Source organism: Mauremys mutica, chromosome 1 (genome assembly GCF_020497125.1).
Source record: "Mauremys mutica isolate MM-2020 ecotype Southern chromosome 1, ASM2049712v1, whole genome shotgun sequence".
NCBI lineage: Eukaryota > Metazoa > Chordata > Testudines > Geoemydidae > Mauremys > Mauremys mutica.
This window is the reverse complement of record NC_059072.1, coordinates 8329238-8353845: the sequence shown is the minus strand read 5'-3', so window position 1 is coordinate 8353845 and position 24608 is coordinate 8329238. Positions and strand designations below refer to the sequence as shown.

At 43.9% G+C, this 24608-nt stretch overlaps 1 protein-coding gene across 1 annotated transcript in view; it reads left to right on the top strand.

Moving 5' to 3' along the window:
• The window catches only part of EXOC4 (exocyst complex component 4), a 585632-nt gene that overhangs the window by 500112 nt on the left and 60912 nt on the right, over window positions 1-24608 (top strand). Inside the window, exon 14 of the mRNA XM_044982948.1 lies at window positions 7679-7857. Within this exon, the coding sequence (XP_044838883.1) occupies window positions 7679-7857 (179 nt within the window). The remainder of the gene's footprint in view (window positions 1-7678; window positions 7858-24608) is intronic.

The window sequence follows — 24608 nt, the reverse complement described above, 5'->3', positions numbered from 1 at the left end:
CTGTGGATTACATAGACTCATGATTCAACCCTCAGAGAAATGGCTGTGGCATGTGGAAATTTAACACCCGCTTTCAGATTCGTTACTCCTGCAAGATGCATCCTCCATTGAAATGAACTTAGCAACAGTCCTGGGGCTCTGCTAAGCCTTGTTACTGTTACACAGCATATTACAAGACATTTGCTAATACACAATGGTGCATTAGGCAACATAATTGAAACTGAATTAGACTGGTCCAGGAAATGAACAAAGAACATCATGTGATGCATTATCCTTCTTATTTTATTATTTTAAGAATAAATTAGTGACCCACTGTCTTACGGTCCTGTGACCCATAGATGTGCAGCTGTCCGGTGCTGATCTTGCTTTTCTCTCTTACAGATCCCTGGGATCAAGTGAGATATTTGTTTCAGATCTCAGTGACCCTCCAATTTAGGTCAGTGTTCGAGGGGGCTAGATCCGTGTAGTGTAAAGCAGCATAGCTTTGTTGATTTTTCTCGACTGTATTGCCGTGTGGAAGTCCAGAGAAATGTCCTCACAAGTTGAATCTTTGCGACTACTTTGCAACAAACGAGACTACAAATTCTGTAAAAAGTTATTGAATTTGCTTTTATTGGTCTTGTTGCAGAGGGTCACGTTAGAGTGATTCCTTTGGCAGAAAACACCCACTCTTGTTGGTCTTTGTTTTGGTGCTTGGACAGTATCTTTATGATCTTCATACCACGTTTGGGACAGAGAAGACAACTGAAGTGAAGCCAGGGCCATTTTTCTAAATTCTTTTTGATAAACAAGAATAATATTTTTGCATGATTTTTGGTTTGTTTCTTTCAATTCAAGTGAAAGGCGTCTGCCTTGGTAACTTTTGTGTAAAGCTTTTAAATGTAGTCTCCAAGTCTCAGCCAGGGCTAAGCTAGAAGGTTGACTTTGTGGCTAAAGCACAGAGCTATACGTCAGGAAATCAAAGTTCTATTCTCCACTTGCTGTGTGATTTTAGGCCATTTCCTATGCAGTTGGTCAGCAGGGGAATCCCAGCCTTCCTTCTAACTAGCTTGCTGAGGAAACTATGGGGCATCTCTTTCAACACACAAAGGAAATCCTTCTTTCTCAATGGTGTGCCATATGCACTGTAAGAATTGAGTGGTATCGGGGATGCTGGCAAGCATAGCAATTATAAATGTATATTTACTCTGAGGCAGCACAGTCTCATTGGTTTAACTCAGAGCTGGGATCCAGAAACTCTTGTGCTCTTACATGTGCTCTGACACTTATGTGCTATGTGGTCTTGGGCAAGTCACTTAACCGCTCTGAGCCACAGTTTCACCATCTATCAACAGGGGTTGTGAAGAATAATTAGTATTTGCAGAGGTGCCACCTAAGTGATAAGTATTAGTATTCTATATTATGCTTCCCACGGGCCACCGCACATACGTTCACCTCTTGTCTGGCCCCTGATATTCTGGACCACTGGCTACAAGCTCCGCGCAGTGCTATTAACTGAAGTTTGAATTCACTCTGCTGCCTGTCAGCTACGAGCGTCTGACTCTCACTCTGAAAAACCAGCCCTTCAAGAGCTGCAGCGAAGCACAGTGTGGGAAATGACAAAAGGGACCTTGTCAGAATGGTAAATTTGCTCCTGAGGGAATTTCCCAAGAGGTTTTTTTTTTCCTCTGCCCTCTGTAATTTTTCCCTTGGGGGGCTAGAGAAGGAAAAGAGGAGGGCGACACTCAAATGGCCCCTCTTGTTTGCACAGCTCCCTGGACACATTCTCCCAGTGAACTGATTCATATTCATCATTTGCTGAAAGAATAATTGAAGCTAATTTCTTGGCCATGAAAAGGGAGAGTAGCAGTAAGTGAATGTAAAGCTGTTGCCAAGGGCACATAGGAGGCCTCATTCCATCACTGTTTTGTATTGATGTGGACACTTGGCTGGTTTTCAGCCCTGCTCTGGCGTGGCCACAATGCCTTATCGTAGCAAAGGTGATCTTGATTTATCACGTCAGCCCTCCGTTGGCCCTTATTTTTAAGCACACTTGTTTTCCTTTCACTGGTCAAGTATTAAAGTAAGAGCAAGGGAAGCCTCATGTCACCATCAAATCACGTACTTCCAGTCTAAGTCAATGTGTGATTTAATTTTATTAACATCTCATCCCCTGAAAAACATAGACATTGCTTCTCCGGAAGAGGCGAGAGAACCCATTCTTTCTGCTGGATATTCATTTTAGGTGTGGGGCACTGTCTTCCGCTGTGCTTCCCTATGTGTGCAATGCTAAGAACATGCTATGCACGTTACAGAGTAGCCAATAAAATAGAACAGATCTAAAGCCAATCCTGGTATTAGAGAAAGAATATTAGAGAAATAGAGATGACACAGCAGAGGAGAACGGAATGATACTTACACAAGCGGTGTTTTTGTTAGTCAGATGACTTAATCACACCAGACCTGCATTCTTTGGCAAAAAGGAGATTAAGAGTTGACACTATTGACCCACACACAAATCCTTATGGGAAACAAGAAGATAAAAACACAACAAGGCTATTGGAGCTAATGTCAAATATAAGAATAAGGAAAAATCTCCAATGAAGGAACAGCTGGATACTGAAGAAATGCACTTGGATTTTCTTTACACATTGTGTAGCTGATATGTAATAATTCTCTCGCTCTCTCTTGCATGTGTGTATGTGCACGCGCACCCCTCAATACAGTGAGGAATTCACTATTGTTAACGTTCCACAAAACACTCCATTACAAACCTGTTGTTTTTCATGTTTCTAGCTTTCCTCAATATTCACCTTTTGGAGCTAGAATTTTTCATGTTAAGTATCTGCCACAAATTGTATTTTGTTGTTGTTGTAAACTTGAACAAAATCCTTTCCTTTTAAAAAAACAAAACAAAAAAGCCTTGCATTAGCAAAATTTTTGAATGTAACATTAAGGCTGCTGAGTTGGGCACTCAGTAAAGGAAATTCAAGAGTTAAGGCGAAATGTGCTACCTTAACTCTGACCCCTGGTGATGTGTATGACAATATATTTCCCAAATTCACGCTCATCTGGTATTTCAGACATATGTTTATATATAAACTTCAGAAGGAAAATATATTGTTTGAGAAACAGTATGTAATGGCGTATCTGAAGACACTCATAATATACACGGAGGTCAGAGTCAAGGTTTAGCATTTCCTTACTTTTAAGTGCTTAGCTGGGCAAACATAATATTCCATTAATGTAAAGGGGGAGGAATTATAGGGGATTGCATTTAATATCTATTGTGAAACTTGCCATAAGCAGGCACCCAAAAGACGAGCAAAATTAAGTTGTTTCATACAGCTGGGTGTTAACTGAAGGTAAAAAAAAAAACAACAAAAAAAACCCCACTCTGGGGATACTTTGAAGTGGTCTTTTAAGACAGAGTTGCTTGTTGAAGGTTATCATCATTGCAGATTTCACTGCAGATTGTAATGATGGAATTGTGAGCTTGGATTTCTGCTGCCAAATAGATACATTTGAGAAAACAAGTGAACATATTTGCTGTAATTTTGCTATAAATTCCTACTAAACCGTTGTTCTCTTAGAATAAATGACTGTTTCCCATACATGCCAACAGTAATTTAGCAGCATAATTTCATTGGAAGGGACACATTTGTTCCCACCCTGTGTTAAAAATAATAAATATGCAGTAGTGTGGGATGTAGATTTTATGGACCTGAGTTTGGGATGGTTGTATGATTCATGTAATGGCTATGTGGGTCACCCCAAACAAGTGCCAATAAAACTTTGTTCTTTGCTTTTGTGTCATAGAAACTGTTTTGGGAAAGAGTTGGAGTCCTTTGGGTACAAATTACATTGTAATGGTAATGGCAAGCTAGTGTTTCGTAACCCAACAGTTCAAACTGCGGTCTGTGAAGAACTGCATAGTTACATTGTGCTAACTCCACTCCTTGTTTCCAGCTGCTAAACCAAGTTAAAAGAAGCTAAAAATATGTTAAGTGTTTCCTCTTATTACTTTTTCATGTAAAAAAATTGTTGTAGTTTCCACAGGGATGTTATTCGGTTCATAGATCCTGTCGGAAGAGACCACTGAGATCATCTCATCTGACCTCCTGTACAGCACAGGCCATAGAACTTCCCCAAAATAATTCCTAGAGCAGATCTTTTAGAAAAACATCCAATCTTCATTTAAAATTTCTCAGTGATGGAGAATCCACCACGATCCTTGGCAAATTGTTGGTTAATCTCTCTCACCATTAAATATTCAACTTCCTGCCACTGCTAGTGTGGCAAATGATGGTCCACATGGGAGAGGAGAAGGTGTCCATGAGACATACCCACTATTAAGATGTGGCACACTCCAGAAGACATTGTAAGGACATCTGTACTAGCTACCAAGGCAGAGCTGAAATGAGATATTCCCTTGCTGTTTGACAAGTTGCTTAAGTATACACTACACAGTACAGTTAGGGCGCTAGCTTGGGACTCAGGAGATGCGGGTTCTCTTCCCGGCTGTGCCTCAAGACACCCTGTGTTACTTTGTGCAAATCATTTAGTCTCTCTGTGCCTTGGTTCTCAATCTGCAAAGCAGCTGTTCTCTACCTCACAGGGGTGTCGAGAGAATAAACGTATTAATGATTGGGAGGTACTCAGATGCTAGGGTAACGGGGGGGCATAGAAATACCCAAGATGGAGACAATGATATAACATAATTTTTAACTGTCTGCCCTTATGGTCAGTCTTGTTGGATCTCTTTCTCTGTCAGCCATGAAAGTGTGTTAGTTGGGGAGCACAGCTGGTGTGGTAAATGTAAGTACCATTATGACAACTTCCAGGAATCTATTAGCAATGCCCAGCCTTTCCATAGGAGGAGCCTGGGGGGATTTAATCAATTCCAAACAGCCATGAGACTGATTAAAATCAGTCACATGCTGTAGAGGAAAAAGGAGCCAAATTCAATCCTGGTGTATTTCTACTGAAGTCAAAGGTGTCCCCTTACCTCCAAATCTTCAGCATTAGCCCACAGATGCTACTCCCTCCCAGAACCATGCTGTCAGAGATAACAGCTCCACAGCACCACCTTGAGGGATGTAGCGTGCACATTTCTTCACGTTCTCAAGCAAAATCCCTGAAAATGAAGGGGTTTAAAAAAAAATGTAATTAAATGTTTAAAATTTTAAACCCCATTCAGATTTATGTCATTTAATAAAACAAAAATAAGTACAGTGAAGCTCCCTTGGGGGAGGGATAGCTCAGTGGTTTGAGCACTGGCCTGCTAAACCCAGGGTTATGAGTTCAATCCTTGAGGGGGCCATTTAGAGATCTGGGGCAAAATCAGTACTTGGTCCTGCTAGTGAAGGCAGGGGGCTGGACTCAATGACCTTTTGGGGTCCCTTCCAGTTCTATGAGATAGGTATATCTCCATATATTATTATTATTTTTATTTATACTTAAACAAATCTAGTTTGAGGTACTGGCCGTGTGACTGCTTGCATGGTTTAAAAGACCACTGATGGAATTATTTTCCCACAGCTATTCATCTATTATTCTCAGTGGCATGAGTTCTCATTGTAAGATCTAGTGGCTTAAAGTTGAAGTTGGCAACGTTCAAGGTGGATATAAGATTACATTTTTAACAGTGATGGTAACTAATGATCGGAACAACTTACAAAGGCCTGTAGTAAATTCACCATCACCTGGAGTCTTTAACTCAAGGCTGGATGTCTCAATCAGATACGGTTTAGTTCATCCACAAGTTATTGAGTTTAGATGTGGAAAATAGTGGGTGAAAATCTCTGGTTTATGTTATCCAGGAGGTCAGACTAGATGATCATAATGGTCCCTTCTGGTCTGTGTGTCTCAACCTGTATAAGTGCTTAGTGTTGGTTTTACATGCAGGTAAATTTGGCAAGATTATTTTGGAATCTGGTGTTTAGCACTTTGCCGGGCTAGTCCTCTCAAGCCCTATGGAGAAGAGCATGGCAGAGGGCTAAAACAGAGTGCAGGAGATGATTGTGACACAAACCCAAAGGACAGTGAAACCTGAAGAACAATGAAAGTAATAGGTGGCAGGTTTAAAACAAACATAAGAAAGCACTTCTTCCCACAATGCACAGTCAACCTGTGGAATTCACTGATAGCCTACAACCTGTCTAAGGTAAAAAGCATCTAAGGTAAAAAGCATAACTGGGTTCAAAAAAGCATTAGCTAAGTTCATGGAGGATAGATCCATCAATGGCTATTAGACAAGATGGTCAGGAATGCAGCCCTGTTCTCTGGGTGGTCCTAAAACTCCAACTGCCAGGAGCTGGGACTGGATGACGGGATGGATTACTCAATAATTGCCTTGCTCTGTTCATTCCCTCTGAAGTGTCTGGCACTGGCCACTGTCTGAAGACAGGATACTGGGCTAGAAGGACCATTGGTCTGACCAATTATGGCTGTTCTTATTGTCTATGTTCATATGACCCCTGGAAGAAGTTCCTTGGAGCTTATGTACAAATCAATGTGCTATGTAAACACATTTGTCTTGATAGTCACTTTTCACCAAATACTACATCTGTGCTAGTAAAATAATACAGAGCCTAATTTTCAAAGTTGTTTATTTACCTCCTTGTTCTTTTGAGCCATCAAGCTCCATGGTATGTTTCATTTGATGTATGTATGAAAAATGATTCAGAAGCTGAAGGGACTGACTTACAAGGGAAGATTAAATGAACTAAATATGTGTAACTTGTCTAAATGCCAACTACCGGGAGACATGAAAGCAGAGATACATGCATCTGAAAGGTGTATTTGCTAAGGAGGGACTGGAGTTGTTTAGAGTGATGCTAGGAGAAGAAACTGTGAGTAATGGGATGAAGTAGAAAGAGTGCAATTCAGGGAGACTATCAAAGAAAACTCCATGAGAATGAGATGAATTGAGCGGTAGAATTTTCTCCCAAAATAGATAGTGTCCACAAAGCTGGTAGAAGCTCCAGCACATGAGACATTTAAAACTAGACTGGACACAGCTCTTAAGAACTGAGTGTAAGGAACAATCCTACATTGGCAAAGGGTGGATGATCTAAATCGGTGGTTCTCAACCTTTTTGGGCTCAGAACCCATTTGTACATGTTTATGGCCTGTCACGACCCAGTAAAAAGTCTGGGGGTGGAGGCCCTGCAGTAGTTTCGGTTGGGTCATGGCCCCCGGGGATGGAGTTTGGGTCCTCTCTGGCACTCACCCCCCAGTGGCGGCTCCTGTGCTGTGGGGCTGGCTGGGCTTGGCTCTCTGTCCTGGGTGTTGAAACCTCCGGGACTGCAGCACCTCTCAGGTCTGGTCCCACCATCCTGACTGGTCCAAATTTGTATGAGTGGAGTTGTGACATGGCTTATGGGGTTGAAGTGCCGCTTACTCAGATTTGACCTATCCGTATTCCTGTCGTCATAACAGCTGAGCCAAACCTGAGTGGCGCTGGGACCCCCGAGGTTGCAGTGCCTGGAGCAGGGAGATGAGCCGAGCCAGCCCAATGGGACAAGAGCCTTAGGAGCTGCCATGTAACCCTTTGAAACATTCTGGTAACCCAATTTTGGGTCCTGAACCATGGGTTGAGAAACCCGGTTCTAAATGACCGAACCGGTCCTTGCCAATCTCCACTCTTGTTGAATCTGTGATATATTAACATGCCTGGTTCATGTTTGCATTTCAGGGCTGCCTTCGGCAAAGAGTCAGAAGTTCTCATTGGGAACCTGGGAGATAAACTAATCCCGCAGCAGGAGATCCTGCGTGATGTCAGTGACCTGAAGGCCTTGGCCAATATGCATGAAAGCCTGGAGTGGTTAGCTGGTCGCACAAAGGCAGCCTTCTCCAACCTTCCAACAGCCCAGAGTGAGTAGCTCTCATGGGTCTCTTGATTGTATGGAAACATTGGTGTTGATGGTAAAACCTACCAATAACTGTATCATGAAACTGGAGAGGAAAACCTCTTACAGGCTAGATCCAAGGGGTTTTAAAATACACATGCAGACTTAGGTTCTGCTGGGTTACAACTCACACAGGGCCAGGCTGTTTTTAAGGAGCAGCCCTGCAGCATAGGTCATTTGGAGACGCATCTTTAGGGTGGTGGAACTGGAGGCAATTGCCTTCGGCATACACAGTTCCTCTGAAGGCTCAAGGAAAAGTACAAGGCAAAGCAGCTGCACCTTTTTACAGAGCACAGGATGTGCTTCCCGCTGCACGGTGCCAGCTCTGTGTGGGAGCAGTCCCACAACCTCACTCCTCACAACAGTGGGGCACCAGCACCACTGGGAGCACAAGCCATGGGCAGTCTTTGCATGCAGAACCAACAGGTGAAGGTGGCATCTTGCCCCCATCCTTCTCCTATGCACGCTGGGCCGGATACAATCCTGTCCACAAGGTTTTAAACACCTCCAGCTAATGAGGTTACATAGGGTCAGACATTAGTACTGAGCCATCAAGACGCTTTTTATGTTTGAATGAAATAAAGCATAGCTAGATCATTAGATATTTTAGAACAGTTTTATATGGATCCAGTAGAGAAATAGGGAAACTTACTTATTTTCTATACGATGCATGACATACAATATAACCGGAAGAGAATGCTCTCTTTTCACTTGCCCAAATGCCTTCATTACCTCTTGTTTCTTTTGGTTATTCCAAAGCATGAAAGACGGGGGAAAGATTAAAACAAATGTATTAAAAGAACATATTTTTATGAAAGATCCACACTGGAAAGCAGTTCAAGCCATTTCAGCTTCCCCAGCTTACAGTACAGGAGGCAGGGCAATTGCTCTGTATTGAGCTGAGGCTGAAAAGCCTGCTTAGGAGGAAAAATGATTGAGAGATACTCTTTTAACTAGAGACATCCTGGTTTATATATTGAAAAGGCTTATTACTGTGGCATTGTTACACTGGCAGATGATAAAGCTACTGAGCTGGAGGTGCCCCCCCTCATACTGAGATGCATTGTGGTCCAACGGATAGCGTGGAGGACTGAGAATCAAGACCTAGCTTCTATTTCTGGCAGCATAACCTCTGGCAAATCATTCTACTTCCCTGCACCTCCGTTCTCTGGGGATAATGATAGTACCCTCATCTGGGAGGTACTTGGAGATCTATGAATGAAGAATGCTAGGCAAATGATTATGGTGGCTCAGATTATTAGCATTATTATTGTTATTGTCTGCAGAGATTCTTGGCCAAAGCAATTATGCAGCGGAAATACAAATTGATCTCAGCAATGGTTTCCTTCTTTCTGAATGAATGAATCAGCTATACTAAAAATACAGTCACTATTTAAAAAATGCGGTAGGAATAATACCACACTTGCAACTTGGTCATATTTCTGTTGTTTGTACATCACTGAGCCCCCTGACACGACTGATGCCGACAGATCTGTGTCTGTAATGTTCGCCGTTATGCAGAGGATGGCATCTTTGACCTAATAGTGTCCCCTATGCCATTTCATTGTAGCAATAACATGCTCTGCATGGTACATCTCAGGGTGATTATTACACTTCTGGAAGTTTAAAGTCGTTGAGCTATCAGCCTCATACTATAATGCTCTCCCAAGCATGCTATAATTGCCTAGAAAAGTACTGACTCTCATGTCTTTTTCCTTACATGATTGAGGGACATTCAGCACATCAGTTAACTCAATTGGCACCCTTCCTAACCATCTCATTTTAAACAAGCCATTGAATAGCAGAAAGACTTTACAGCATCAGTCCTTTGTACTGTGGTCGCTTATGGAAGGAGGGTTTATTTCTTAATAAATAACACTACAATGAATTAGCGAGTGCATATGTTTACTAGTATTAAAACTGCTCTTGTGTGTGTCAGAGCCTATGCTGCTAATGGCTGATGAAGATTCTCCTTTAACTCAAATGGCAGGGGTCTATGCTCTTTTGGAGAGGAGGGTATGAGTTCAATCCTTACTTTTGCTCTGATGTTCCAAAGGGCTGTAGGGTGCAACACAGTGACCACTACAAAGTGGCCACTTATTTGTTACAGGACTTTGCATTTCTTTAGTTCCCTCTCATCTCAAGATCCGAATGTGCTTTACAGTCATTGTGCATCAACACCATTGCAAAGAAGACAACGGCAGTATTAAATGCAGCTGCCTCTAGGGTGGAGCGAAGCAGCTGTTTAACTGTAACGCTGCACCAGAGTTCAGGAAAGGAAGGAAAGGAAATTGTAAGTAGACAATGGAATTACACAAGTGGAATGTAACCAGGAATGAAACCTGAAACAGGTTGCCTGGTGTGGACACATTGCACTTTTGCAGTTCAGTCACACCAGTGCAAGTAGCAGTGGTGTAGTTGTCTGGGTTGAGATTTTCAAAACACTGAAGGGAGATGGATAACCAGTTCTCATTCATTTTAATGGCTTTGGGTAGCCAAATACTTAACTATCATTGAAAACATCTTAACTTTAGTTTTAGGGAAAGTGCCAGGGGAGCTTTAACCATCCCAAACAGTTAGGACCTAACTTCACATCTCATCTAAAAGACTCAGCTTAGGCCCTCCAAGCATTTGACACAGCCTCATTCTGCTTATCTAGTTGAGATCTGTTGGGATCACTAAGGTGGTGTGATCAGCGAACATTTAAAGGGTCAGTGCCAAAATCCTTAGGCCCCGACTATGATTGACTTTAAGATTGTTTTAATCTGTCCTCCAGGTGCTAAATACCTGGGTTAAAAAAATCTGTCATGCTATTACAAAGAAAAAGGTGTACAAGACTAATATTTTTGCATGTCCCACAAAAAATTACAGCAAAAGTTGACTTCTAGCCATTATTCCCAGAGCTGCATTCGTTCTTTGGGCCTGTTAAGGAGCTATATGCTGTAAGTCGAAGTTGTTAAAATGAAAACATCATAGTTACTTTCAGCACCTGTTGAAATGCAGATCTGATTTTTTTAAATCAATGTTTCCCAAACATGAAAGGGTACAATCATGACATTCCCACTTCAGAGAGGATGCTTCACACACTGGTGAATAAACATAAAAGTACAAAATATAATATTTTACTTGGCAGTGTCCTCCTTACAGTAAAAATAAAATCTTGCTTTGTAGTCAATTTATATTAATGCACTAAACCATCGGTACCCAAATGCAAGGAGTATATGAAACAAGAGAAAGCAGTGTTACTAACCGATGGAGTCTATTGACCTAATGGTCAGAAGTGAAACCTGGTGGGATGAGACTCATAAATGGAATGTCAACATAGCCAAGTGCAATCTATACAGGAGAAATAAAAAGTGAAGAGAAGGGGCAGAGGTGATGGCATGTGTCAAAAGTATTTACAAATCTGCCAAGCTGCAATGAAGAGTGTGGTGGTGAAATTCTTTTGGGAAAGGATACAAAGAATAAAGAGCAAAGGAGAAATGAGACAAGGCATCTGCCTACATTCCATCAGCACAGGAGAACAAACAAACAAAAGCAACTAAATAAATAAATCCTGGGCTGACTTTGAAAGTGCTTGAAACAACTGGATACTGAACTCCTGGGGGAGTATAACTACCCAGATCTGGCTGTTTTAGTGAGTCACACAACGCCAGTGCCATAAAACTTACCTGCGCCACAATTTATTCTGTTCTAGATAGATACTTATACATCACTCATCCCATAGCACATAAATACTGCTATCCACCATGCAGAAAGGAGAACAGGGCAATAAATAAGCTAAGTAAAGGTGTCTCCCGTCATAACTGAAACTGTCCACATTCAAGCTCTGGCGGGTTGCCAGACAGAGTAGATGCTAAAGGCAGGGGTCCTGAGCTCTGCAGTCGTTAGGAAAACTGACCCAAGCCTCTAGAGTCAGTCTCAATTTCAGCATTTGTCACTTAGATTTTGAGATATTTGCAGATTTGAAACCAGCAGATTCTGTGCTGTGTGAATGCAACTGACTGACTACTCCTTGATTCTTTGCAATAATCTGTGCGTAGAGCCCTCTTCATCATTTCTTTGCCAAGTTTATAGAATGTTGGTTACCCCCCTCTCTTAGCGGGCTGACTTTGAGCTATACGGCAGCATGATAGTCATTGTCATCTTCTGTTTCTGACAGCTCTATCTTGAGCCTTATTTTGTACTTTGGAATAGGTGCTCTATTAAAGAGCCTCTGTCACTTGAGCTACAGCAGTAATTCCACTAGGCGGTAGCAGTTGTAGGCTCTTATCCTCTCTGGACTAGCCTCCAGACTGGGGCCAAACATGCTTGGCCTGAGTGTTACCTGTAAAAAGCATGATGAAAAAATGGAAGCTTTGCTGCGGTGGGACGGGGAACTAGGGACTCTGGGCTTTTCTTCTGACTCTCCAGCTTTGGACCAGGAAATTCCCACTTGGGGAGGGATCTTCCAAAAGGGCCGAAGTGACTTAGGAGCACAAATCCTGTTGAAAATCAATGGGACATGTTCTCAGTCACATGGGTGCTTTTGAAAATCCCACCCTTGCAAGCATTTTCCTCCTCTGTATAGCGGGGTCACCAGCATGTAGCCCCCTCTTAGCACTGCTGTGAGGATTCTTTGCTTAATGTTTGTAGGTTTCCTATGTGGAGAATACTGCTGTTGCAGTGGGTCACGCTACGCAGGACCCGAAAGGTCAGAGGAGCCTGTTTATGCTCCTGTCTGCGACACGGATACAGATAGCGTCTGCTGCCCCTCCCAAGTCCTTTTTGGCTAACCTAGGCGGCTATAGGCTGTTCAATCCCAGCTCATTCCTCTTCCTCTCTTAAGGTTAGAAAATCCTCCATTCACAGGTTTGTGCAGGAGCAGGGCTCAGCAGCCCTGGGGCTCATTTCTGGCTTATGTCGCATGTTCCTCAAAGCTGCAGGGTTTCAGCCAGCCACCTGCAGCAGTAGGATGGGATCCCTCCGCCCTCCCCCATGTATTCTGGGTTTTTGTTTTTTTAATCTCCTTCATCTGACGCATCAGAGATGGTCATGGCTAGACACGGGATATTGCACAGGGAGGGCCAGAGCTCGGAGGAGGCAGCGAGCATTCGCTCTCTCTCAGATGCTTGGCTGGCTGGCTCTTGCTCGCATGCTCAGGGTCTAACCTTATGTGTGGTTGGGAAGGAATTTTCCCCCAAATCACATTAGCAGTGAGTTTGGGGAGGGTTCACCTTCCTTTCCAGAATGTGGGTGCGGGTCACTCACCAGGATTATCTGGGTATATCTCACTTAAACATTTCCCTGCCATTGCCGGGGCGTCAGGCATTGGTGCATCTCAGTCCCGCCTATTTCCTGCCTGTGTCACGTAATAGTCTAGTCTCCTGTGGGTTGTAATTTTGGCGGTTGGGTTAGTGTGCGGGTGCTGAGTGGTGGTGGCAACCTCTGATGTACAGGAGGTCAGATTAGTGATCTGGTGGCCCCTTCTGGCTTTCAGTTTTCGGACTCTCTGCAGGCGACAGTTTTAACCCCCCTGAATCAACACAAATCCCATTGCATTTAAAATTCAGACTGGTTACTCGAGAAAAAGAGACGAGAAACCACTGAGAGTCGATAAAAGCACTTTCCCAGATTCTCCCTTTGAGGCAGAAATGAGAACATGGGTTTCTGAGAGTCTGGAAACTTCAGCTATCAGACTCAGTGACTGGTATTATTTATGCAGCACCGAGTGTGGGCGGCACGCTTTACAGAACAAATGAGAGCCGGGCCCTGTCCCCACAAACGTACAGTCTCCTTTCAGACATGGTTCAACAACTGAGAGCAACAGACAACAAGGGAGGGGAGAAGAGTACAGGATAAGGGCCACAATAATAAGATGAGACTCTGAATCTTGATGGTATCACTGTTTAGTTTTGGTACTTGTTTTCTTACCTACCATTATCAGTGTCTCCCTTCATAGCTGTTTCTTGGGGCTTGTCGTCCCAACACTCTGTGTCCACCCATTCTTACAAGAAAGGATCGTCATTTGTGTAGGTGCGTGTGCCTGATGAAGCCAGGCTTTTTGTTCGTTTCCATAGGCCCTGACCTGTGCTGATGCTTTTGGGTGAAGTTTTGGACCTATTTGAGTCAACGGCAAAACTCCCACTGAATTCAGTGGGGCCAGGATTTCACCCTTGGTTGCATTATCAGAAGTACATTTATTGGACTATTTCCATAACTTGTGTCTTTTAGCCCCCTCCCTCAACTGCCCCCCAACACACATGTCCCTCCTTAGAGTGCCTTCCCCTATAGACAGCCCATGGCTTTTTTGGGTAATGAAATAGCAGATGTTACATGAATACGAATATATAGAAAATGGGTAACATTTTCAGGCGTGCTCACCCAACTGTAAATGTAAGAAAATGTGGTAGGGAACCGGGGGGTGGAGGAGGTTATGGAAGTCTTTTATGAGCTCCACTAAAGAAAGAACTATATGTAGGTGACTTTTTGGTTGGACTGTCAAAAGGCCCCTTACTACAGATAAAAATTCAATAACCTTTCCCTGAGAATGTGCCACAATTATCACTCATTTAAAAACAGTCCTCCTAATAGAGTGTTTTATCATGCCGGGCAGTCTCTGCATTGTTCATTATTTAGTGTTTGCTAAGCTGATGGCACTTCCATTGCTCTCCCCTTATCTGCACTTCTTCAGAATTGGATTTTATATTTTTCAAACCAGTCAGATATGACAAAGCCATTTTCCTTTTCTCTTGTTTTTTAAGGGAATACAAACTTCTTTTTAACAATAACCATTTAAGGATTAAAGTTGCTGGAAGTGACTGAATTAGCCTGGGTAGTCAAGCAAATTTTAAATGGATTATATGTTAAATAGAAGTGGGACTTTCCTCTCCTCCCCCCTCTATTTCTCCCTCTCATTGTATGTAGATATAACAAATAGGATCCTCCATTCCCTCTTTAGAACACTATCCTTCAGAAGCCCTCTGAATATTATGCAGAAATGAATTATAATGCACAGTGATGAAGTTGGAAGACAAGATGTTGTCATCTTACCTAGATGCATTATAAGACGGGTTGTGTACTGTGTGCATGTGTGAAGACGGAAGATAATGACATTAGCCTAACACCTTGGAGACACCAATTTACATTCAACTGGTTGTTTTGCATATAGTGACTTTGGACTCTTACAGTCAGCAGTTACTTATGTTGAGTTTAAAGAGACTCTGGGGACTGAGATAACATAAAGGCAAAATTGCCTTTCTTCCCTGGAGAGATTACTTCAGGTATGGTTAAGTTTGTACATTTGTACAATGTACCAGTGTATATGTAAAGATATATATAATCCTGTGTAAACCCAATGATATACTTGGTCCATTATCATCTATCATTCTATGTGTGGTTTCTGTTCCTTCCCTCTGTAGAGGAAGATTTCTGAGGCTGTATTAGAGTAATACCTTGACTATTCCTCAGCTGGAAAAACAGCATCCTAGTGATATTCTCAGGAAAGGCCACACATTGAGATCTCAGTTACATTTCCCCATCCATAGATCGTACAGCTGAAGAGATTGAAATATGTCTGTTTGTTTGACTTGGAATAGTTTTGACCTAGTGAACCAGGAGTAGGAATGATGTTTCCACAGATAGGATATGCACGCTCCAGGGGTGGGTTTTTTGAGATTTGGCTCATATATTGGGATGCTTCCCATCCGTCACTGTTGCATTCTGCTTCCTAGTGAGTACCGAAGGGGAAAACAGCAGAATATTTAGAAGAAAACCTTCAGAAGGAACTTTAAAGAAACCCCCCACAGTCTCTCTGGAATGATGAAACAGTGACAGCTCCCAGGATCCTACACACGTTCATCAGGTGCCCAAAGAGCAGATTAACCCATAAATGTTCACGTTGCACTAGCTGCTGTGGAAAAGAGAAAAAGCAGCATAAAAACTCACTGCAGAGTTATGTTAACAAAGCATTTTCTAAACAGATAATTGCTTCCAGTACTTGAATAACTCCCTGTCAGGGAGATTCCCTTTTGAAATGAATACTCCAGGTTCCCCCATGTTCCTTCAAGGCAGAGGTTATGTGGGTCAGAGGTATGACAAGAGAGGAAGTAACAGTTTGGAAAAACATTGAAAACAAGGCAGAAATGCAAAACAGTCTAACAATATCCCAGTGTAGCCAGCGCTCATGATTTGATCATGCGTCTTGCAATAGTTGGCGCTCTTCTTGAAGCCCTGGCTCTTGGAGTGGCATGGTGACATGAGACTCTTTGCTTTCATTTTTATAAACAGTCTAGTCCTGGTGGGTCTGGAGAAAAGCTTGAAAACATGAGCCCTAAAGTCTAAAACACCAGAAAACAAACGAACCCCCCCACCCCCACACACACACAGTCGTTGGTTTTATTTGAAATCTCATGATCCGGAAGCCAGTCTCATTTGTGAGAGCTCATTCTTTTTGAATGTTTGGGGTTGACAATGCTGAGATGCGAGAGAGAAAGTGAAATGTGACTACAGTTAAACAGGGCAAGAAACCGCATAAAAATGCATTTGAAAATACTTTACGGGGTTCAATAACACAAATGCAGAGAGAAATAATAAGAAAAAGAGTGACACTAGAAGAGAGCCCAGAGACTGGATGAGGCTTTTGACAGAGGTTTGAAATGGGATGGAGATTCAGTCAGGAGGAGAGATGGAGGAAAGCAACAGTAGCAAGAGCGCGGAGGGGGGCAGAGAGGAGGCTAGTATTAGAGAAGAGTACAGAAGAAAGAGACGCGGTCAAGGTAGCCTGGAGCAAGCCCATGGAGTGTGGAAAACAAGGATGCATATTCTGAACCGGCTCCTCGGACAAAGTGAGGCGCTAGTGTAGGTCTGAGAGATTCTGAAGATGGGGGTTGGGCTTTTTTGTATGTGTAATAAGGAAGGGAGCAGCTGTGTGCACATGGTGGAGCCTGGGGAGTTGGGACTCAGTGAAGACAGAGAAGGGGGCGGGGATCTCATTTCCTTGTGGCTGAGGTTAACCATGCTGCCTTTGCATGGGAAAACGGGAAGCACCTGCTGCTATATTGGAGATTGAGGCTATGTCTACACTAGGAGCTAGTGGTGTGATGCCCAGCTTATGTGCACATCCTGGTGCTAGCTCTCATCTGAGCTAGCACACTAAAAATAGTACTATATCCGCGGTAGCCTGGGCAGTCGTGAGTGGCAGATTTGATGAGCTAGTTTGAGTATGTCAGATCAAGCTGGGAATCATCCCCCTACCTTGGAGGGCAGACGTAGCCTTAGAGAGGGCAGTAGTTTGATCAGTGGGAGGAGGAGCTGGGAGGGAAGGGGCAGTGGACTTGTTGGGGCAGGTACTGTCCAGCAGTGCTCCAAGCTCCTTTGGCAGATGTCTACCCCAGCTGCAAACCTGCTAAGGAGTGCAGAAGCGGAGATCCTCTCTTGTTCTGGCCAATCCAAGGAGCTTGGGAGAACCCAGGAACTGGAGTGGGCGGGTGTTGGGAAGGAGCAGGGGTGGTTGGCAGAGAGAGAGATTTGATAACCAGGGAGCCAGACCTTCAAATGGAAATTCCTAAAGTTTTCCCCACGGCCTGGTTTTATTTAGCTTCACAGCTGGTCCAGTGTCTGGAGTGGAACACGCCAAAAGTCTGGCTCAAAACTGCTTTGAGCTCTGGAAAAGTTCTGATTCAAATCTGGAATCAAACTTTCCAGCTCAGGCCTACCTAGCTGCGTGGGCAGCCTGGTGTTACTGTAGACTGCTGCCGAGGCCATGCTGCACTGCCTGGAGGCTTTGCCCTACCCGGAGGCTGCACCTCTCCCTGCCCGGAGGCTGCGCTAGCTACACCACTAATCACAAAAACATTTCCAAACTCCCAGCTGCCAACAGCAAACCCATTTCAGAAAGCGCACTCCCTCATCTGCACGCTTGCCATTTCAGAGACGTGGCTTGTAATTGCTTATTGGACTAAGCGAACCTTGCAGTACAGTGTTTTGTATTAGACGTGAAGCTAATTACTGTGTTGAGCCAAGCCAACCACACGTGAGATTTTAATGGAAGGTATAGCATCATGCTGTGGAAACATCCCCCCCACACACACAGAAGGAGCTTTATCAGTATCAGCTTCTTTCCAAGAAGGGTATCGCCTTGCAACTTTGTCCCACTCTTGGAAAAGAGGAACTTCCTTAGCTCTAGTCAGCTGGAGATGGAGGAGCGTCGCCACCAAAAGATGCTGAATCTTTCCACTGACCGTCTTTCTGCCAATGCACATGTAATTAGGGCTTGATTATGATAATTGCCTGCAGGTGAGCACAGCCTCTTCTGCCTCTTAATCCTCTTGGGAAAGTATTTCCCTTTTTGTTCCTGATCCCTGTCTCACCCATCCGGACAGCCTGAGTTATTCCTCATGTCCTGGAACCAGCGCACCACCCTGGCTTCTGTCAACACAGCCTCATAGTTCATTCCTCTCACCCATTTTACTTTGGAATCCAGCGGGTTTTCTCATAGCACTATAATACTCACCGCTGTCGTGTTTTTCCCTTTTTATCAGTTGTATGCAAGTCGTTTAGTCGAAGTTTTTGGAGTTTGTTTTCTGGTGATTTAAAGCAGGGAGTCGATTTATTTTTTTAGGTCCAAATTATGTCAGACTTCAACTGGGATGTGAACGAGAGAAGAACTTGACCCGTAGAAAAATGTAACAGCCACTCAGCACGTCCCTTGGAAATCTCTGTGTGAGGAGTTGGTGGTTTCCAGGACAGTTTGTAGCGAACTAGAATCCACATAACAAAGGTGACCATCTGTTTAGAGTGTCAGTGTCTTTACGGAGCAACCCAGGAGTGATTAGGCCATTTCGATCAACCTGTCCCTTTCCCCTATGTGAGGGCTCTCCAGATCAGGTGATCTTCCTCCTACCACAGGTGATCGCTCCAGAACTGGAGGCATATTGGTAGGGGCAGTATGAGGAAGATTCTGTCTCTACTGTGCTGGCTTCAGATTTAGCATCTTTTATGAGCACTAAATTTACTCCAAAGTAGAAATAAAATGTTAATATAACGGAGGATTCCCAGATACAATGTCTAGGTATTGCAGGGTCTGTCAATGGGACACAGTCGTATTAATACTACTTAGCAGTTTCCATCTGTAGATCTCAAAGCACTATGCAAAGCTTGCAGAGTAAGGCTGCTACAGTGTCTCGACGAAGCTGGACCACGTACAGCGCTGGGTATTAGCCTTCTTTTTGCCATTTGCTATATACCTACTATTGCCTAAGCAGAGAGCTTTGACTGTTAAAGGAAAGCAGCCTTCATCACTGACAAAGGGATGTCCTTAAAAATGATACTGTAAAGCTCCTTTATACCACTCTTTGGTGTAAATGGGCACACGATTTACGCCCACTTTAGCGCACCTTGATGCTGGCAGAGTGGTGTAAAGGAACCTTAGTATAAATGAAAATCAGAGCCGAGGTGGTGTTGGAATTGATGCCTTTCTCTTTACCGTCAGCCTGTGCTGCTACGGTGAGACGGGTCTTTTTGTTTAACCCAAACGTTTCAAATTAACTGAATTAAGCTCTTAAATGTGGGTATATTTCCCTCAAGTTGGAGCTTATTTTGTCCATTGCTGAACTTGTAACACATCTCACTGGATCGATTGTTCACTGAGACTTTTTTTTTTCCCACTAGAGACCTTTTATTAATAGATAACTTTATTTAAAAGCCAGAATAATTAAAGACTACAAAATGTCTCTGACCTCCAGCAGCAACAGGAGGACTTAACGAATGTGTCTGCTTCATTAGTGCAATAAATGTGGATTTTTTAACAGAAAATGCCGTAAATCTCCTCTTAATGCGAAACATCTACCATTAGCTTAAAGTGCTACATTTTGAGTGCTTGTATTCTCTGATGAATTCCTGTTGCTTAGACATAACTTAGACTAAATGAGAGTTTTTCTTTTTAGCAACATAAGCAGTCTCGTTGTCTTCCAGTATCCATGCCACTCCTCAGCTCAAGTATCCTCAGGATACTTAAAAAGCTAATGGTACACTTACTATATACACTAAAAGCTGGGTCAGAACCCTTGCTTCTCAACTTTTTATACATTCTGGGCTTTCACGAGGCTGTTCTCTGATTCCTCTCTTCATATCTTTTATGGCCTCACATACTACTCCTCTTCCACTGCCCATAGGTAGGGCCCTACCAAATTCACGGCCGTGAAAAACACGTCTTGGACCGTGAAATCTGGTCTTTTCTCTACTTTTACCCTATACTATACAGATTTCATGGGGGAGACTAGCATTGCTCAAACTGGGGGTCCTGACCCAAAAGGAGGTTGTCGGGGGGATTGCAAGGTTATTGTAGGAGGGGTTGTGGTATTGCCACCCTTATTTCTGTGCTGCCTTCAGATCTGGGTGACTGGAAAGCGGGCCCAGCTCTGAAGGCAGGACCCTGCCAGCAGCAGCACAGAAGTAAGGGTGGCTGATGCCTTCGGAGCTGGGTGGCCAGAGAGTGGAAGCTGCTGGCAAAGGGCCCAGCTCTGAAGGTAGCAGCACAGAAGTAAGGATAGGAATACCATACCATGACAGACTCCAGCCACAAGCCAGCCTACCTGTAAACAAGCAGACTGCTTCCGACATGCCTGGCTCCACAGGCTTTAAGCGCTGCTCTACCTGCAAGGAGCCTATTCTTCTCTCAGATGGACACTCACAATGTATAAAATGTTTGGGGGAGACCCACATCCCCCAAAGATGTGTCCACTGCAGTAAACTTAGCTCCAGAGCAAGGAAAGACAGGGAGCTTAAATTGAAACTGATCCTCCTTCAAAAATCGTTAGGGTCAGCCTCAGACCCTGGCGGAGATTCTGGCTCCACTGCCCGCCACAGCCCCCCTCCCCCCCCCCCCCCGCCTCAAAGAGGCACAAGAAAACTTCAAAAAGAGGGCACATTTTGTCAACGTCAAAGGAAACCCTCCAACACAAGATTTCTCCGGGCAGATCTACAGTTTCTCTCCCTGTGCTCCCCCACTTGAGCACTTTTGACAAGCTGGGCTCTTCTGGCACCGCGTGAAACTCGGCTGCTGCAGCAGCACGAAGCTCCGGTGCAGAGGCTTCAGGCTTTCAGTTGCCTGCCTCTCTCCTGGCACCGTTCGGCACCGCGACGGACGCGGTGCCGACATACCAAGACCTGCCTGAGCCCCTGCAGGCTGATATTGATAACGCGGCACCGGCTCCAGCACCGACATCAGCTGCGCTGTGTGGCAGTGAGCCCAGGCTCAGAACACCAGTGCAGACGCGTGTTCCCTCGCAGCAGCTTCATCCTCCTCAGCCTTCACCTCATGCAGCTGCCTCAGCGCTGCAATTTACGCAGTCAAGTGATCGCCTAGTGTCACCTATTCTACAGCAGTTATTGTAGAGGAGGAAAGAAATTCTTAACGAGTCTGCTGAGCTCCATCTCAGGCCGGGGACGGTAGAGAAGGAACAGAGGAGACCGGCCGCGCATGCGCACTATTTAGGTATACTCAGAGCCGGGGGGCAGGCTCTGTGCATGCGTGGCTGGTACAAGTACTGCTACAGAAATCTCCGATCAAAGCACCTGGAGTGGAGCACCCACAAGGACACTCATCTCGAAGAACGTCAGTTACTGCACAGGGTGAGTAACCTCCTTATCCCCTTGACGATTTGCATCAAATATTTAATGGCTAGAGGATTAGAAAGTTGTTTTTCTGACCTGGATCCGCAGAGCTCATGGCTTTTCTTCGGAGCCAACATGTATACTGCTGTGCCACACAGTCCTGGGCATTGATCTGGTACCGTGGGGGTCAGCTCTTTAGCTGAAAGTTATGATGATACTAATTACTCTTGTTCCAGTTTCTTTCCTCTCCGCCCCCCCCCCCCCGCTGAATCACAGGGGATTGTCCCGTAAATAAGTGACCTAATTAGCAGTGCAATCAAACAGTCTTCCAATAAAGATTCCTCATCAGTGACCCCAGGAATGCAAGGCCAATCTTCCTGGCACCAGCTTCAAGGACTGCAGCATACAGGAGCCTCTTCCCCACTGATGCCCTACATCCAGTTCAGTCCATGCATAAGGCTCACCTGTCTGTCTGTTACTAGGAAAATGGCTCATTCGTGTCAAAGATCAGCAGCAGCCAGTCCACCTGACCCTCCCTCATTTGGTGTTGGAAACAATTTAACTGCTGGTGTAGATGGGTCAAAACAGTTTTCAAACCCAGTTGAGGGGATCCAGGAGCACCCGTTGATAACAAGCATTGTCAGCAAAGGGTCATTTCATAGTGTTGATGCAGTAAGACTGGCTGCACACACATTATATTTGTGAGAAATGGGAAAACCAAAAGCTGCAAACTCTGCCTTAATTCCAGTTAGTGCTGGTGGCAGAGAAGTCAGCCTGTGACTTTGGGCCTGCACTGCTCCTTATAAGTCTAGGGCATAATCTGTTACTCCCTTTGTTTCCTCTCCTACGGGTGGTACTTTGGCTCGTCCCATTTTGCCGCCAAAACCAGGAATAGCCTCCCTGCTCCTCTGTAGCATCCATATAGGACTTCTGGTTTTGGATTTTAACTGATGAAACACCGCAATTTAAAAAAAAAAAAAAAAAAAAAGACCACCACCACCACCAGACATGGTCACTTGTATCCAAGGGCTTGTCTACACAGAGCAGTAATGCTGAGTACAGGGGTGTGATTTCTAAAGCACACTGACATGTTGCTCATTAATTCGTCTGTGTAGACCAGTGGGTCTCAAACCTTTTTTTCTTAGCAAGCCTCTGAGTGCGACTCCCCCTAATAAACATCCTTTTAAATATATTTAACGCCATTATAAATGCTGGAGGCAAAGCGGGGTTTGGGGTGGATTTTTTAAAAACTAAAAAATTGCTGAAAATAACCCCGAAATTAATAAACCCCCCAAAACAGAAGCCCTACATACCCTTGAACCTCTCCCCTCCTTCTCCAGATCATTCCTGGAAAGACTCACTACTTTCAGTTTGTCTTCCAACACTGATCTCTATTCCTACCTCCTTCGTGCACTTAACTCCCTCAAACTAATTTAGTAACTTTTAAATAAATAAATAAATTTTTTAAACGACTATGTCCAAAATCACACACACTCTAGAGAGGAATCAATAAATCAATAAGATGTGTATGTAACTAAAGCATCTCTTTTTATCTTCATTATCTCTTGCTGTTGTAGCCCTCATGCTTCTGGTCCCAACCCCCTTGTTTGTCATCTGTTACTGTCTTGTGTCCTGCTTGGAGCCAGATCTTGCAGACAGTGCTCAGTACAAAGTGTGGTCCCATTGATGGCGGTGGAGACTGCTGCCAGTGAGTGCTATGCTCTGTCGTAAGCATTTAGAAGATCAGGACTGGAATCAAAGTGGCATGCAGGGCCAGTACCTGGCTCTGTGTGTATCTAGTGCAATTCACCAAGACAGCATACAGCTGAATCTTGCTAAAATTCACATGTTCACAAATCCTTTAACTCTCTCAAAATACCCAATATTCTTACGTCACTTCTTAACAAAGATTTCATAGCAGAGATGACAATGCTGTTAGTTGGTCAGGTACTAACATTTCATTAATTTTATGAAACACGTCGGACGTTTACTCTGACTGTTATGAAGTACTGCAATAAACAACTAAAATTCAAGTACTCTTCATAAACTAAATGAGCAAGGTGCATTTTGTAAAGCAGCAGCCTTGGGCTCTGTTTTTCTAAATCACTATTGTGCATTTGTTCACAAATGTTGACAACCCTCAGTGGGTCCTCATCTCTGCTTCCCATTGACATCAGTGACAAAACTCCTGTTGAGTTCAGTGAGGGAAGGAGTGAGCTCTTCCGGGAAATCCTGGCTCTAGTAAAGTCAGTGGGAGTTTTGCCATTCATTTAAATGGAGCCAGGATTTCACCCCCAGTCTTTAGTGTGAATTAGCCAGGTGAAGCCTGCAGCTGTTTCTGAGCTAGCCAAGCGTACACGAAGGAGGGTGTTGAACATTTAACCGGTGAAAAATGCCTCTGCTAACTCCGTAGCAGCTGAATGGATTTTTTGTTAAGCGTCCCAAACCAATTCATTTCAGAGCCGAACATGAGAGAATTCAACCCAAGAGGAAACTTTTGGGGGGGAGTGGCAGGAAATGACGGTATAAGTGACAGAAAACAGGGAAATTAGAATGCAAAGTGCATTAGCCTAGTGACGCACTAGACGAGCAAATGGACATACGCAGTGGGATTCTTGTATATCCAAACCCTAGAACTATAAAATCCATGTACTGCAGGAGCAGATAAGGTATGAGGGCTTCTTTCAATGAAGAAAATCTACTCTGTAGGTCATTAGGTTCATTTCTGTTTAGAATAGGAATTTGTTTCTTTCCATTCTCTACCAGGAGCTCGGATTCAAAAAATGTCCAGTGAGTCTGAGGGTATCTTCACCTTCAGTGGCTTGCACTCCCCTGGGGCTACAATGTTCTGCCGCTCTCTTATTCTTTCCCTCCCTTCGAACTCAGAAGTGTGTTTTTCCCTGATAATCCCTTTCTCCAGGCAGTGTGTTTGCAGAAACGAATGGAAAACAAACCACTTTTAAAGGAATTATTGCCTTTTTAAAGTGCTAATTTCCATGTGAAATTTATGCCTGCCAGCAGAGGCAGCCGAGAAGCACCACAGGCAGTTCTAACGAGACAATTCATTAGCCGGCGAGTGTACACACGCCATAAAGAACATTAATTCGCAAAATGGAAAACTAA